Raw genomic sequence first — 17,522 nt, forward strand, 5'->3', positions numbered from 1 at the left:
TCCAGGACCTCCTGGTGTTGAGGCTCTAGGTTGAGAAATCAGCTGGGATCCGAATTGGGTTCTCCCTATATGTAATTTGATTTTTTTCTCTCTCAGCCTTTAAAATTCTATCCTTAGTCTGTATGTTAATCATTCTCATTATAATGTGCCTTGGTGTGGGTCTGTAGTAATTTTGTACATTTTGAGGTCCTTTAAGCCTTTTGTAGTTGATTTTCCATTTCAATTTTTAGATTTGGGAAATTTTCTGATATTATGTCATTGAAAAGATTGTGCATTCCTTTGGTTTATATCTCCATGCCTCTATTTCGATAAATCTTAAATTGGGTCTTTTCATGTTATCCCATATTTCTTAGAAGTTGTGTTCATGGTTTTTTACCATCTTCTCTGTACAGTTGACTTTTATTTTCAAGAGTATTTATTTTGTATTCATTGCCTGAGGTGCTGTCTTCCATGTGGTCTAGTCTGTTGGTGATACTTTCCATTGAGTATTTAATCTGATCGATTGTTTCCTTCATTTCAGGATATCTGCTTGATTCCTTTTTGTAATCTCTGACTCTTTATTAGTGATTTTTCATTTTCTGTATTTTCTCTCTGATACCAGCTTTTATTTCAAAGATCAATCTAACTATGTACCTTCTAAACTCCTTGTCTGACATTTCTTTTACTGTGTTATCTGTGGATTCTATTGTAGTAACATCTTGGTTTGTTTGAAGTGCTTTGTCCCTTCTTTTTTCATGTTGTTCCTCTGTCTTCCCATTTAGTAGTATGGGTCTGAGGCAGTATAGTTTCTACACTTTAGTCTTATAGTGTCCCTGAAGCCTTCCAGTACCTCATCTTTAAGGGGGACACCAATATTAACAGTACCCAATGCAAATAATATACAACCTGAAACCAAAAAACTCCTATTAAAGCACCTACAGTTTGGTCACAATAAACAGAAATGATGTGTTCAATTATTGTCTACAATATAAACAGTAAGTTTACTAAAAGTGTTTACTGTTCAAATGATGGACAAAGAGGGAGCAGGAGTAGTGTAGAAAGGAGATAAGATAGAGGTAAATATTTATAATAAGAGCAAAGGAGGAATTAATAGAGATTGGCTATTAGCATGAGGGAAGTGAGAAAGGGTCCAGGGAGACAGATAAGTGAGTGAAAAGATATATACAGATTTTTTTTAAAAGTGAAAATATAAGAATGCACAGGAAAACTGTAATATATTATTCAGATATACCGTTCCTCAATAAAAATATTTGGATTCAAAGATGGTAGAGATGTGAGAGAGGGGGGGAAAAAAGAAGAAAAGAAAATAAAGAATAAAAATGGAAACTCTATGGAAAATTGACCAATTGCTTTCTTTGGCTTTTGAAAATTTTCTCAGCTTCCTTTCTCTGCTGATATGCGGGTGTTTCTAAAGTTTGATGGTAATAGTAGGTCCCTGATCCTGTCACTGGGTGAGTGATAGCTAGATGCTCTCACATCCTCTTCCAGTCTTCCCACCCATTATAGCCAGCCCCATCCATCCCTGCATACTTCAGGACTCATTGAGCTGGAGAGAGCCAGGTTCTCTCTAATTTCTCCAACCTGTGCTCCCACTGGGGAAATACCTCCAGTCTCTGGCTTTCCATAAACCTGCCAGGCCTATACTGTCCCTGGCAGACTCAACTGCAATCTGCTGGAACTAGGCTTCAGATTCTCCAGGCTCTGCCTTGCTACAGTCCCAAGATCTCAATGCTGTTCCAACTTGCAGAGAGAGACCACCAGGGATGTGTTCACACAAAGAAGCAACCCTGCAAAGAGGCAGCCAGATGGCAGCCATTAGCACCCCAGCAGGAGGATTTCAGGTACAACCAGACCTGCAGGTACCCCAACATATATCTTCAGGCCCTGGCAGTGTCCATACATGTATGTAGGGTAATAATGTCTATGTCAATCTACCATCCTTCCCATCTCCACCTGCCCCACCCCTCCTATCCCTCCCCTCTGTACAATCCAAAGCTCCTTCATTCTTCCCTACCCCTCGCCCCTCCACTATGGATCTGCATCCACTTTTAGAGAGAACATTCAGCCTTTGTTTTTTGGGGATTGACTTATTTCACTTAGCATGATCTTCTCTACTTCCATCCATTACCTGCAAATGCCATAATTTCATTCTTCTTTAAGTCTGAATAATATTCCATTGTGTATTTTTACCACATTTTCTTTACCCATTCATCTGTTGAAGGGCTTCTAGGTTGGTTCCATAGTTTTGTGATTGTGAATTGAGCTGTGTCACTGTAGTATGCTGATTTTAAGTCCTTTGTTTATAGACTGAGGAGTGGAATAGCTGGGTCAGATGGTGGTTCCATTCCACGTTTTCTTAGGAATCTCCATACTCTTTCCAAAGTGGTTGCACCACTCTACAGTCCCACCAACAATGTATGAGTATACCTTTTTCCCCACATCCTTGCCAACACTTATTATTGCTTGTATTTTTGATAATTGCTATTCTGACTGGAGTGAGATGCAATCTTAGAGCAGTTCTGATTTGCATTTCTCTAATTGCAAGAGAAAATGAACATTTTTTCATATGTTCATTGATTGATTATATTTCTTCTTCTGTGAAGTGTCTGTTGAGTTCCCTAGCCCATTTATTGATTGGGTTATTTCTTTTTGGTGTTAAGTTTTTTGAGTTCTTTATACATCTTTGAGGTGCATGTGATAAAGATTTTTTTCCCATTCTGTAGGCTGTCTCTTCAAATTGTTGATTGTTTTCTTTGCTGAGAGGAAGATTTGTAGTTTGAATTCATCCCATTTATTGATTCTTAATTTTACTTCTTGCACTTTAGGAGTCTTGTTAAGGAAGACAGGTTTTAAGCCGACATGATGAAGATTTGGGCCTACTTTTTCTTCTGTTAGGCACAGGGTTTCTGTTTTAGTGCCTAAGTCTTTGATCCACTTTGAGTTGATTTTTGTGCAGGGCGAGATATAGAGGTTTACTTTTATTTTGTTACATATGGATTTCCAGTTTTCTCAGCACTATTTGTTGAAAAGGCTATCTTTTCTTCAATGTATACTGATGTATAATAATAGAATCAAGATAAGTGGCATATTTATCATCTTAAACTTTCCTACCCATCTTTATCTGGCTAATTGCTATGAATCTTCCAATGATGGTTTAGTCATTTCCCCCAGCCCTTTCTTAAAAATGTCTGTGACAACAAAGTAAAAGTCATACCCTCAGCTGTCCAGGGTGACCAACAGCTAACCTAATACCACAATCTGGGTAGGGTCAAGAGAGAGAAGCAGTTGGGAGCTTCTTGCACTCAGCCTGAGCAATAGTCGCCCTTTCCATCTGAAAATAGGTAGGGAAAATCATCTGACTCTTCCATATACCCAACCTCTAGGTGCACACTACTGGTGCTCTGAAGCTGTTCCTTAGATGATAAGGATACTTGCTAGTACCACCCATTCTCATACAACCCTTAGAAAATTGCAAATCCTGAAAACAACAGAGAGGTTCAGGAAACACTATCAGTATTAGCAATAATTTGTGCCCTAGGAGATGATGCTTCCACAGGTGTATGCTATAAACAGGTGTGTGTGTGGGGGGAAACAAGTACTTTAGATAAATATTAGATAAAAGGCTGTTTAAGGCAGATTATTTACAATCAATTAACCAGGAAAGTAAAACCTAATGGTGTAATATGAGAATGTTTATAAATTATTGTACATCCATAAGATGTAACATTTTTGATCACACAGCTTTTGCTTATGTTTTTGAAGTTTTACTTTAAAGACTGATGTTGTAAAATGTAAGATTTGTAATGATGATTAAATAAAAGCGGTGTATAAAATATCTCCACACTAAAAACCTAATGTCCCAATCAATAAATGGGCAAATGAACTGAACAGATACTGCTCAAAAGAAGTAATGATCAACAGTTATGTGAAGAAATGGCAAATGATTATGTGAGGAAACATTCAACATCTTTAGCCATCAAGGAAATGCAAATCAAAACTACAGTGAGATTCATCTCACTATAATCAGAATATCAATAATCAAGAATAGAAACATTCAATGCTGGTAAGATGGTGAGGATGCAGGGAAAAGGAACTCTTAAATTCTTAAACATTGTTGGTGGGAATGTGAATTAGTGTAGCCATTGTGAAAAGCAGTAGGGAGGTTCCTGAAAAAGTTAAAAAAAGAACTATCATATGATCCAATTATGATAAAATCATAAAAATTCTTTTATCCAAAAGAATCAAAAGTCAGCATACCTATATTTTTGTTGCAGCACAATTCACAGTAGCCAAGTTATGGAGTCAGTCTAGATGTCTGTCAAGTGATGAATTGATTAAAAAAACATGGTATACACACACAATGAAGTTTTAATTCTGCTTTAAAGATGAAATTATGTCATTTGCAAGAAAATGGTGAAACTAGAAATCATAATGTTGAGTGAAATAAATCAGACTCAGAAAAGTATCCTGTGTTTTTTCTCATATGTGGAAGCTAGAGGGAAATGAACAGGAGAAAAAAAAAAAAAAAAGAAAAAAGAAAAAAGGATCCTGTGAAAGTTGAAGGAAGACCTTAGGATAGAAGAAGAAGATCGAGAGTAGAGGAAGTATTGGAGAGTGAAGTTGATCAAATTTGTTTTTATGTAAGAACATATATGCCACAATGAAAAGCCCCATTCTGTATAATTAGTATGCATCAATTAAAAATAAAGAAAATTCCTCCTGAGAATCATACCACCAGATAGTGAGTCATTTGAGATTTCCAATAATTTGGGGATAAATGAATTAAGTGCAAAATCAAGGTTTTTATTATCTAACAGAACATTTTAAAAAGTCAACTACTCTCCCAGAAAGATGAAATGTTTCATAAAATATCCTCATTTGCTCTAAAAAACAAAAAAATATGGGTTAGAAATTTGGATAATGAATGTCTAGGAACAAAATTTGGAGACAGTTTAAATGGATTGCAGAAGACAACCTCTGCAAACAGCCTCGTATAAGGACAGTTTGGACACGAACACTTTTGCAACACTCATCCTGCCACCTCCCACTCTCCAGATCATGAGATGCTGACAATGCCCGGCCTACAAATTGCAGATTTAACACAAAGCAAATGCTTGTCCCTGGATGCAACAGCTGAAAAGAATTAATTTTCTCTCTGCTTTTAGAGAAAAAAAAAAAAAAAGCCAATATATTTTTACCTGCTTAAGTATAATTGCATGTGCTTTCCAGGCCTCTATAGAAGTGCTTTATGGGAGCTGCTGTACATAGCAAGGTTAGGAAATGTGCAAATAAAGGCACATCAAACCTTCCAGTGAAAAAGTCAGTTCCTTGCCATTTTAAGCTTGTGATTAGATACAAGTAGTCAAAAATATATGCAAATATGTGGCATAAAAAACCATTCTTATTAAAGGGGTACATTCTTTTCCTTTGCACCCTGTACCCTATGAATTGATTGGAGCCTGGTTGATCCTATGAAGTTCAGAAGTTCCTGCTGTGGAGTGGTTAGTAGTGAAGCATTGAGTATTAGGGCCAATTGGAAACAGACTATATGTATTGGGAGACTCTTAAGCAATCCAGAATAGATATATAGGGGCTTCTAGGAATAAAAAAGTATTTTTTAAAGCCTTTTCACCTCTCTTTATACCCTCAAAACACTGTCATTTATTGTTGCTTGATTTTGAACTTTGTCTAAATGACTTATAATTTATTCTGTGAGAATTTTTGCTGTTTATTACATAATTACCTGAAAGGATAATGAGTTCTTTTATCATTTTAGGCTTAACATTATCAATTGAAACTGATCTGTTGTCAACTGGAACTGAAATGTGGTATCCACCCCCTTCCTATCTTTCTCAGAATAGACAAAATTTTTTTTAATCCAATACTTTTTGTTGTTATTGTTGTTGCTGTTACCAAAACATGCTGTGGTTTAAAAATAAAAAAAAATGTTAGATTGAATTGATGCTTCCTGGAACATTAAAAAGATAAAAGGTCATTTTACTGTAAGTTAAAATCCCAACCGCCTTTTGGTTTTACTGGCATTAAAAATTTGGCGAGCACATGTAAACACATGCACTTCAAAAGAGCTTCATTCTCGCGGCACCAGCAATATCACTTCTTTCCATTACATGGCACACGCCATGGTGAGCACTTATGACTAGGCATTTCTGCAGGGCTCTCATGATCATAAAACTTACCGTCAAAGAGAAGGCAAATTAGCTTTTAGGCTAGTAGGTAGAAAGACTTTGTGGATGTTTGTCTGATGTTAATAATTTATCTGAAAAATGGGATTAAAACTGCTCTATATAAGGGTCCAGTGAGCTTCTACCATAGGAAGCTCATTTGTTTAGTGCCTGCTTTGGAATTGTTAGATCTTCACTGCAGTTCTAAGAGATAAACTGGCATTTTAATTTTTACTTAATGGTCAGATAGAAAGATGCCAATTAAGTAACTTAGATGTCAGATGAATAAGGCAGATATGACATTTAAACCTGATAGTGACTGAGAATAGCATTAATCTGTTGACATTATGCTCTGAGACTGATATTTTCAGAGTAGCTTTTGTTTTTAAAACACAAAGATATTGATTACAAGTAGCTATCATCTGCTTTATTTATAATAGGCAATTTCTTCCTTTAAATATCATTAATACACTTTTTAAAAATTAGAAATGAAATTTCAATTTTCTTTTCCATTGTAAGAAGTAGAGTTCTATCTATATTTAACCAGAAATTCGAGTTTTTTGTTTTTGCTTTTGTTTTTTGGTTATGAAATTTTCCATCGGAAATATAAAGATTTTTAAATAACCTTGTAGCAATTAAGTAATTCTCATGGTAGTTCTTCTAAAACTCTTAGGAAAGCATTTTAGCAATTTTTTTAGTCAATTTTCATCTACTTAAAAAGGTAATAGAGATCACTGTGGCATGAAATAAAGACTAAAAGATTGTTGAATGAATAAAATGGTGTTTCAATAAAACTCGTTTTACTGAAAGAGTTTCTGTTCACCAGAGAACTTGTAAGTCACAGCCTGTGGCCCCCTATTTCTGGCAGTTTCTAATACAATAAAATGATAAAACGGAAAAAGAACTAAAAATGTCATTTAGAGCTTATATTACTATTTGATCCATATCCCTGTCGTTTTAACCAGCATCCTTATTTATTCTTGAACAAATCTGAATGAACTTTGGAAAGAGGGAATGAATATTTTCTTGGCTTAAGGTACGTAACTGGGATTCTATAGAACTCAATCCCCATTGCTCCCAAGACAGTTCAGTGAAAGTTTTTCAGGGAAGTGTGCCAACTCATTTACTTCATGACCATAAAGGGACATGATTGTGTGAATTTTAAGGATTCCATGTCAGAACAGTTAAAGCATTTTTGTACCTTAAAAAAATAAAAAAGGATGAACTCTCTATTGGGTTATGAAGAACCTAACAACCAGGGAGTGAAATCTAAAGAGATAAGTCTATTCTGTTTAGAGTTCCTCATTCTTCCTGTTTTTTTTTTTTTTTTTTTTTTTTTTATTCAATAAGGAGTAACTTAAACACTGTGCAAAATGTCCTAGGGTATGCCATTTGACCTAAGGCTAAGAAACGGTGGTTGACTTGGCAACTGCCCAACCCAACAAGGTTCTGATTTTAGAGTTCTTTTTCCTTGCAAGAAAGTCTGGGATGTGAAGCCAAGTAGAGAGGTTTTAAATGGGTGCGGGAGCCAGTGCAGCTGGGGATTGTTAACAACAATTGGAGGACAATTTTTTTTTTTTTTTTTTTAAACCGGTGGCTGAGGGCTTCTTTCTGGAGAAAAGAGAATTCATTTGGATAGAAAAAAAAACTTGCTTGCAACCTGGTAAGGAAACTGTGTTTTGTTTAACGTAATTTAAACAGTATGTCATTGTGGATGATACTGAAAGAGAAAGAAGTATCCTGAGAGAAGCATTATGCAAGGGGTAGCTTGTAGCTCTAATATTAACCAGTGAAGGTGGTGATTTAAATGCCTCTAGGAGGCAAAGCCTTGTAATGGAGCTTAGGGCAGCCTCATATAACAGAGTGCCACTAAGACTGAAATAGACCCACACTTGAGCATTATACTCAACAGTTAAGTTGCTTGCTCCAAAGTACTAATACAACTTTCTGGAAAGACTGTCCTCTAAGATTATATACAGATTCATTCTGAATGTCTCCATAATGCCATTAACCTATTATTCTTAAGGAACATGTGTGCCTCATCTCCACTAAACCCATTCTCTGGCACTGGCACAGAATCATGGTGTGGACCTTTTTCCACATTATTCTTGTATGACATGATGTTGAAAAGTCACTTGGTGGAGAATCCTGCCAAATCCCTATGTCCACTTTTTCACATATTAAATACATGCAGGAACTTACTTTAGCATGTTCTTAATCTTTTCATGTGTGGGTTTTTCTAGATGTGAATCTCTGGGCTTTGGCCTTCAAAACAACACTCCTTTTTGAATTAGGACTTGAGGTCGTAAACAGTCATTGACTGCTATCAAAGAAAAGTGATCATTAATGAAATACTGGGAGATTCTTTAAATGGAAATAAACTTGAGCCTGATCACAAGAAAGACAGTACAACCGGAACTTTCCACAGGCTCAGACATGTCACTCCAGGCCACTCATTTGCCCTGTGCAATTGCATGGAGAAGAACTCCAGTACTATTAAGTTGTATTTCCCAGATAATTAGAATCACTTTTTAATACTCTATGGAACAATAGAATCACCCAAATTAGGAAACTAGTTATAGATGTCTAAATATCACTAATGATAAGAAATGCTACTATTTTATGGAAATACTAATTTCTTTCTATGTAATTATAGTTCAACAAAATTTGTCCTACTGTTTACTGCATTTTAATTATACGCCAGGACTTTACTAATAATGCAACAATTTTGACAGGTAAACTTTATCTTTGAGACAAATAAATATTTGCTACTTATTTTTAAAAAAATGTATGATTTTGGCTTTTTTTCCCTCCTTCTCCTAATGGAAAAGCAATTTGGGGAGTTGTCCAATGAATTTTTTGTTTTATTTTGATTGCTTTTTAAACATAGTCAATTTTGTCCTAAATATATGTGCCTAGTATGAATAAATAGGAATTTATTAATGCACCCTCATAAGATTTATTTTTTTAGATAGTCATGAGACAAACATTTTGAAAACATTAGATGAATTTTACATGGTGTTAAAGCATCTCATGAAAGACAATTAAAAGTATATGGGAATGGGCTGGGATTGTAGTTCAGTGGTAGAGTGTTTGCCTAGCACATGTGAGGCACTGGGTTAGATTCTCAACACTATATAAAAATAAATAAATAAATAAATAAATAAATAAAATAAAGGTATAAAAAGTATATGGGAACATCTTATTAAATCAAATTTAAGTAGTTCAATCATGGTAAACAAAATAAACCAGACTCAAAAAGTCAAAAGATAGATGTTCTCTTTCATCCGTGAAAGCTACAGAGAAAAAAGATTAGAATAGGATCTCATGAAAATAGAAGGGAGACCAATAGGGTGGAGGAAGGAGATGACAGGGAGGGAGAGGAGGCCAAGGGGTTGGGGTAACTAAGGAATGAAATGGACCAAATTGTCTTTTGTGCATGTATGAATATGTCACATGAATTCCACTAATATGCATAATTGTTATGTACCAATAAATAATTTAAAAAATTATTAGTTTATGTTGTCTCAATCTAAACTGAGAAGAAATTAATTCTTTTTTTTTTCACTCTACCAACTGAGCTATATCCCCAGCAATTTATTTATTTATTTATTCTTTGTGGTGCTGAGGATTGAACCCAAGGCTTCCTGCTTGTGAGGCAAGCACTCTACCAACTGAGCTATATCCCTAGCTCCAGAAATTAATTCTTTATAATGTATATGAACAGAGTAATCAAAATACCTAGGGGCATTTTTTTTAAAAAGGAAGATAAGAATTGTGTTTGATGTTTTATGGTCCTTTGGTGTTTGTAAATAATTTAATCTTCTTACTATGTAATGCTAATTATAAACCCTTTTTATAAAACAAATTAGGATGATTAAATTTAAGGGTAATAGAACAATGGAGGATCATAAGTTTGAGGATCCAAGAATCTAGCTTGAATTTCATTTCATGCACTTTACTAAATAACCTAAGCTATACTGTGTCCCTTTTCTAAGGCTCTTATTTTGAACTTAGTTTCTGCATATCAGAAAACATTTGACTTTCTAAGTCTGGTCCATTTCACTTAGCATGATAGTCTTCAGTTCCATCTATTCATCAGCAGATGCTATAGTTCCATTCTTTTGTATAGCTGAGTAATACTCCTTGTGTATATATACCACATTTTCTTTTAAAAAATATTTTTTGTAGTTGTAGATGGCCAGCATTACTTTATTTGTTTATTTTTATGTGGTGATAGGGATCAAACCAAGTGCTTCATACATGCTAGGCAAGTGCTCTGCCACTGAGCCCACCATAATATCTTCATTCATCTGTGGAAGATTGGTTCCAAAGCTTGGCTATTGTGAATTGTGCTTCTCTAGACACTGATGTGGTTGTATCCCTATAGTATGCTGATTTTATATCTTTGGAATATACAACAAGGGTTATATGGTGGTTCTATTCCCAGTTTTTTGTAGAATTTCCATACTACATGCTTTCCTGAGCGGTTGCACTAATTTTTCACTACCATCAACAATGTGTGACTGTCCTTTGCCCCCACATCCTCACCAACATTTATTATTTTCTTGATAATTTCCATTGTACTGGAGTGAGATTAAATCTCAGTGTAGTTTTGATTTGTAGTTCCTTAATTGCTAGAGATATTGAACGTTTTCATATATTTGTTGGTCATTTGTATTTTTTCTTTCAAGAAGTATCTGTTTAGTTCTTTTGCCCATTTATTAATTGAGTTATTTGCACAGTAGGGGTTTGGTGTTTTTTGAGTTCTTTCTTTATTCTGGATATTAATGGTCTATCTGAAGAGCAGATGGCAAAATTTTCCTTTCTGTAGAATCTGTCTTCACACTGTTCATCATTTCCTTTGTTATGCAAAAGCTTTTTAAATTGATGCTATCCTTATCCTTATCCACTTATTGATTCTTGGTTTTCTTTCTTGTGCTTTAGGAGTCTTATTGGAGTGTTGGGCCTACATGTTCTTCTAGCAGTTGCAAAGTTTCTTGTCTAATTTCTAGGTCTTAGGTCCACTCTGAGTTGACTTATATGCAGGTTTCATTCTTCTACAAATGAATTTCCAGTTTTCCCAGTACCATTTGTTAAAAAGGCTGCCTTTTCTCCAACATGTGTTTTTGGCACCTTTGTCTAGTATCAGATAACTATTTATGTGGGTTTGTCTCTATGTCTTCTATTCCATCCATCTTCATGACTGTTTTGGTGCCAGTACCATCTTGTTTTGGTTACTATAGCTCTGTAGTGTAATTTGAGGTCTAATATTGTGATGCTTTGTTCTTTTTGCTCAGGATTACTTTAACTATTCTGGGTCTCTTATTTTTCCAAATAAATTTTACTACTACTTTTTCTAGTTTTGTGAAGAATGTCATTGGTATTTTGATGGGGACTATATTGAATCTGTATGCTGCTTTTGGTAGTATGCTCATTTTGATGATATTAATTCTTCTAATCTAAGAACATGAGAGGTCTTTCCATTTTCTAAGGTCTTCTTCAATCTCTTTCTTTAGTGTTCTATAGTTTTCATTTTAGAATTCTTTTACCTCCTTCATTAGATTAATTCCAAAGTATTTTATTTTCATTTTTTTGAGGTTATTAAGAGTGGGATAATTTCTTTTTCATTATTGGAGTATAAGAAAGCAATTGATTTATGTATGTTGATCTTGTATCCTACTACTTTACTAAATTTGTTTATTAGCTCTAGAAGACTTTAAGTGAAGTTTGTTGGGTCTTCTAAATATAGGATTTTGTCATTTGCAGATAGTTTGAACTCTTCTTTTTATATTTGTATCCCTTTAAATTCTGTCTCTTGACTGATTGCTTTGTGTAGAGTTTCAAGGACTGTCTTGAATAGGAGTGGTGAGAATAGACATCCTTTTCTTGTTCCTGTTTTTAGAAGATATGTTTTCAGTTTATCTCCATTCATTATGATGTTGGCCTTGGGGTTTTCACATATAGTGTTTACAATGTTGAGGTAAGTTCTTTCTATTCCTAGTTTCTCTAATGTTTTAAACATAAATGGGTGTTGGACTTTCTCAAAAGCTTTTTCTGTATCTATTGAGATAATTATATGATTCTTGTGCTTAGCTTTATTTATGTGGTGAATTACATTTATTGATTTGCGTATGTTGAACCAGTCTTGCATCCTGTAATGAAACCCACTTGATCACGGTGCACTATCTTTTATATGTATTTTCAGATGTGATTTGCCTATATTTTATTAAGATTGTTTGCAACTATGTTCATCAAGGATATTGGTCTGAAGTTTTCTTGATGTGTCTCTGTCTGGTTTTGATATCAGGGTGATACTGGCTTCATAGAATGAATTTGGCAGTGTTCCCTCTTTTTCTACTACATGGAATAATTTGAGGAGGATTTGTATTAGTTTTTCTTTAAAGGTCTGGTAGAACTCAGCTGAGAATCCATCCAGTCCAGGGCTTTTCTTTGTTGGAAGGCTTCTGATAGCTGCTTCAGTTTCATCACTTGATTTAAAAAAAGTGTTTTTATCCTCGGCTTTCAAGATATATTGACCATATTTCCAGGCATTTTTGTTTGTTTCTTTTTTGGCTAATTCCTGAGCAATTCCCACCTTAATATTTGTAACAAAATAAGAAATTATGATTTTAGAAATGCTTTAATATTGTATTTGAATACAATACTCTATGAGGAACTTCAGTAAGACTGAGTGCCTTTGCTCTGTTAAGCAATTTAAAATATCCCAGACCTTGCTCTGGACTTTCAGATTTTTGAAGTTCAAAGCAGATGTGTGTGGAAGAAAAACATCTGGTGAGGAGAACTTGCTTCATTGTGTGATGCTGTTTTCCTGCACTCTTCAGCCCAGCGTCTGTTGAGCAGGTTGGCAGGATTGATAATTAATTAATGATGAGGGAATGAACCATGTATCTGAGGAACTCAGTTTTGCCCCTCAGTGCTTCTTTCTTCCCCACATGTCTGGCAAAGCCTTCAGAGTCTAGGACTGCTGATCCCACAGTTGTGTCTCAACTCAAATACTCGTCTTAGGCATAATTAGCTCAGCGATATAAACAGATGGATGGATTGGGACAGGGCTTAGTGTTGAGCAGTGTAGTTGTATTATCAGCAACTCCTGAAATTTTTGTTGGAAAGCACATCAAAACTTTAAAAATTCAGTATTTTGAAAGAATATACTTGAAGTTGACAGTTTTGTGTGTAATTCTGGGTGTTTGATTTTTTTTTTTTTTTGTAACATTTTATTTAGATACAAATTTTTACCTACAGATAAGTTGTAAGAATAGGACAGGGGACACCCATGATTCTTTTTTCCCAGATTTACCTAACATTCTCATTTTCCCCCATTCATTCCCATTTTCCCTTTACACACACACACACACACACACACACACACACACACACACAAATACAGAGAGAGAGAGACAGGCATCATTTTCCTTAATTATTTCAGAGTGAGGTGACAATGTCAGGCTGCTTTATTCCTAATACTTCAGTGTGTATTTCTTAAGAAGGCCATTCTTCTAAATAATCACAGTATACATATCAAAATCATAGCATTTAATATTGGTTGTTTCCACACTACTATCTAGCCATTTTCAAATGCCAGCTATTTTCTCAAAAATGTCCATTCCAACATCTCCTACATCACCCCAGTCTAGTATACAATCCAGTATGACATTTTGCATTTAGTGTCATGTGGTCTTTAAACAAGGGCAGCTTCTCAACTTGCTTTGTGTTTTTTGATTTTGACAATTTTGAGGAATTAAAACAAGATACTCAGTAGAGTGTTGCTAGATCAGGTTATTGGGTGTTTCCTTATTCAATTCTGGTTGTTCATTTTTGGCAGAACACCATGTGTCTCAATGCGTCTTATCAAAGGTGCATAATCTCAATTTGTGCCTTAATTAGTCAAATTAGCTTTGATCATTTGGTTAAGTTGGAGTCCACTGGGGTTTTTCACAGCAAACTTACACTTTGTCACTTTAAATTTAGTATGTATTTTGTGAAGAAACATATTTGTGTAAATAACCTCTCCCTCTTCAAATCTTTACCCCCACTAGTTTTAGCAACCGTGTTGATTTTCTGACTCTGTTATTTCTTCTGTATTTATTAGTTGGCTTTCTGAGCCAGGAAGAGCTTGTCTTCAACATTTTTTTTTTCCATTTATTTGTTTGGACCAATGTGGGCTCTTTGGTTCTTATTTTGTTCAGTGATTATAATACATTGTTCTCTTTCTTGTTTTTTAATTTAAAAACTTTTTTTTTTCTGTAGTAGGGGTTGAGCCCATTGGCACTTTACCACTGAGCTACATCCCCAATCCTTTCCTAATTTTTGTTTTGAGATGGGTTCTTGCCAAATTGCTGAAGCTGGCCTGGAATGTGTGATCCTACTTCCTCAGCTTCCAGAGTTGCTGGGATTACAGGTGCATGCCACTATACCTGGTTCACATTTATTTTGATAGACACATATTTGGCCAGTGGGAGTCCTTTAAGCTGACCCTTGGTTCTTTTTGATGAGTCTCTTTCATTCTTTGAGGATTTCCTTACTTTCTGGCACAAGATTGTTAAAATTCATTTTACATTTTCCATGTCCCAGCTCTGGAATCAGCCTTTCTCCAAGGAATCCTGGTTTCTTTTCATAGAGAATAATATTTAGAAACCCAGATTTTGTGTGGTTGTGTGTGTGTGTGTGTGTGTGTGTGTATTTTAAAAGAATTCTTTGCTAAGGAATATTACATTTACTAAACCATTGTGTATAGTATATATATGAGTGTATATATGTTTAATGTTATATTTCAAACAGAAGAGCATTTATTTTACATGTAATAATCATAATTTTTGACAAGAATAAAATACACTTTTCATTTCACAGTAAATGGCATTACACAGTTTTGAGCTCTAAATCATTTTGACATTTATGAAGGAGTAAATGGAAAGTGGGGAACTGAGTGTGTTAAATATAAAGCTATCTTTAACTGTTCTATTAAAAAGCAAAGATTTATTTTCCATCTGTGATCTGAATGTGCCTATTTGTGGTCTCTTTCACACAGTGGAATTTCTGTGGAGCCATACAACGGAGAGCATGTGTGTTGGATATATGTCAGCCCAGGATGGGAAAGCCAAGGTAAGCGGGAAAGACTGTGCCATAACCTGAAAGCCTTGTAGCCACTGTATAACCTCTAACCAGCTAAGTTGATATAGATGAATTTTTTCACCTCTTTTGAGCAATAGCTCTGTGAAATTTATACAAATCGGATTAAGATCACTTAATGATTCAAAAGAAAAACAGCAGATCTTTTTACTTTTGGTAATGGAGGAAGGGGGATTAGGAAAAACCTCTTTCTTTTTTCACTTGGCTCCTCTTTGCCCATTGTGAATACTTGGCAAAGAGGAAACTGGGAATTAGGAAAAGAAAATGAAGATAAAACTGATGAACTGACTTAGATGGATGATTCTGCAAAGAGTGTTGGAATAGATAAAGGAAACTGAGGCGATGTAAGATTAGCCTCTAGAAAGCCTCTGCATTTTGATGGCAGAGGTGGCTGACATGCTTCCAATTACCACCTAGCTTATGCTCCAGTGTCTTCAGGTATGCCTTGGAATGGTGTCTGTGTGCAGAGCCAAAGGGCTTTGCCTCTGTGCACCATATGCCTGGGTCTTAGTCACTCAGAGTTGTAACCATTACATAGGTGTTCATGTACCAATTCTTGAGTTATTTGGCTTCTCTGGACTCATGATGGTTGAACCTGTGACTAAACTATAAAATTTGTGTCTCATGTTCTTCTTCATAACATTTTTAGAAACAGTTGTGACATATGCCATTTATTTGGCACCAAAATGCCTCAGATGCAAAGCTATGAAATCGGGCAGCCTCTTTTTAAAAGAAATGGTTTACTTGACATATTTGGAAATATCAAGTAAGGAAACTTCTGATATAAGCCATCAGAAACAGATTGAATCATTAACAAATAAAGAATAAATGTAATAAAGAGTATAGTCATGCCCCCTATAAAGATTTTTTTGGTAAAAAATGGACTGTGTATATAATGGTGGTCTCATAAGATTTATATTTCCTAGTGATGTCATAGACATCTTAGTTTAAATAAGCATACTATATGATGTTTGCTCAGTGATGGAATTGCATAACAAGAGTTTCTCAAAATGTATCCCCATCATGAAGCCGCACATGACTGTAGTTTATGCATATTCATCATATAATACCCATCCAGACTGACATGTATGTATTATCTACTAAGCCAGTAACTTCACAGGACTTTTGTAAGTATACTTATATAAGAACATTTCATCAGAAAAGGAATGACTTATATTTGTCAAAATATTAATGAGATCTTATCTCACCTTCACCTAATACAATTTTTCATAAGAGACTGCATAAAGGTTGCCTTGTTTCATAATGTATAGAGAAAGGAATTATAATTATACATTTTAAAGGTATTTAAGGGTTTAGAGTAGTACTGTTTAATAGAATTTTCTTTGATGACTAAAACATTTTGTATCTGTGTTGTCTAGTAAGGTAGCTGTGACTATTGAATACTTGTAATGTAGCTAGTGTGACTGAAGAACTGAGTTTCAAACTTTACTTAATTTAAATTTAAATAGCCACATGTGGCTAGTGGCTACATATTGAGCAGCTGGGATTAAAGAAATGGTTATTCAAATAAGTATTTTCAGAACATTCTTTTCTCCTCAATGGCAGAAGAGTTTCCAAATATAAAACAAGCCTGATAAATGATACAAATGGTTTATCAGGCATAAGAATGATTTGTAGTTATTTAAGTTTCTCTCACACTTTGCATATTGATCCTGAATTAAGATTGGTTTTTAACAAAAGCTCATGTATGAGATATACTTCAGCACCAATCTGAAGGATGCCGTCGTGGAATAAAGTATCTCCTGTGGAAATGTTTTTATTATCCCCATCGGTGGCCTGTGGAAGACTCCTTATCATTTAACAGGAAATGCCATAAAGAAACTGGCAAGAAGAACAGTGAACCCAAACATGTTTGGCCTCTAGTTGTATCACTTGACATCTGGTAGACGAGGTTTTTATATTGTTGGTAAATTCTCCAGCTGATAGTCTTGATTGGGCCAGCAGATACAGCTGTTTCCCTTGCCTCACTTATAAATTATGTTTTTGACCTTCTTTTCAGAGAGTTAATCCCTCTCCCTTTCTTCCTTCTTTGGGTTGGTAGACTACAAATGCTTTCCTGAAAAACAAAAGAACAAAAATTCTAATGCTTTGGCTGCTGAATTCTGCTATTTTAAAAAATAAAATCTTTTTTTTTTTTCATAAAGTCTGGAATGTTATTGTATTACAAAT

The 17,522-nt window shown here is 34.9% G+C and overlaps 1 protein-coding gene across 2 annotated transcripts in view; it reads left to right on the forward strand.

Annotated features, from left to right (window-relative positions):
- The window catches only part of TASP1 (taspase 1), a 323,082-nt gene that overhangs the window by 260,986 nt on the left and 44,574 nt on the right, over positions 1 to 17,522 (forward strand). For both annotated transcript variants that reach the window (XR_013762024.1, XM_079128502.1), the window contains exon 13: positions 15,232 to 15,305. Coding sequence is in view for 1 of the 2 variants with exons in the window: in XM_079128502.1 (XP_078984628.1) it covers positions 15,232 to 15,305 (74 nt within the window). In the remaining variant the exon portion in view is untranslated. Of the gene's footprint in view, positions 1 to 15,231; positions 15,306 to 17,522 lie in introns of those variants that run through there.

The sequence above is a fragment of the Sciurus vulgaris genome (assembly GCF_902686455.1).
Source record: "Sciurus vulgaris genome assembly, chromosome: 2".
In the NCBI taxonomy this organism is placed as follows: Eukaryota; Metazoa; Chordata; class Mammalia; order Rodentia; family Sciuridae; genus Sciurus; species Sciurus vulgaris.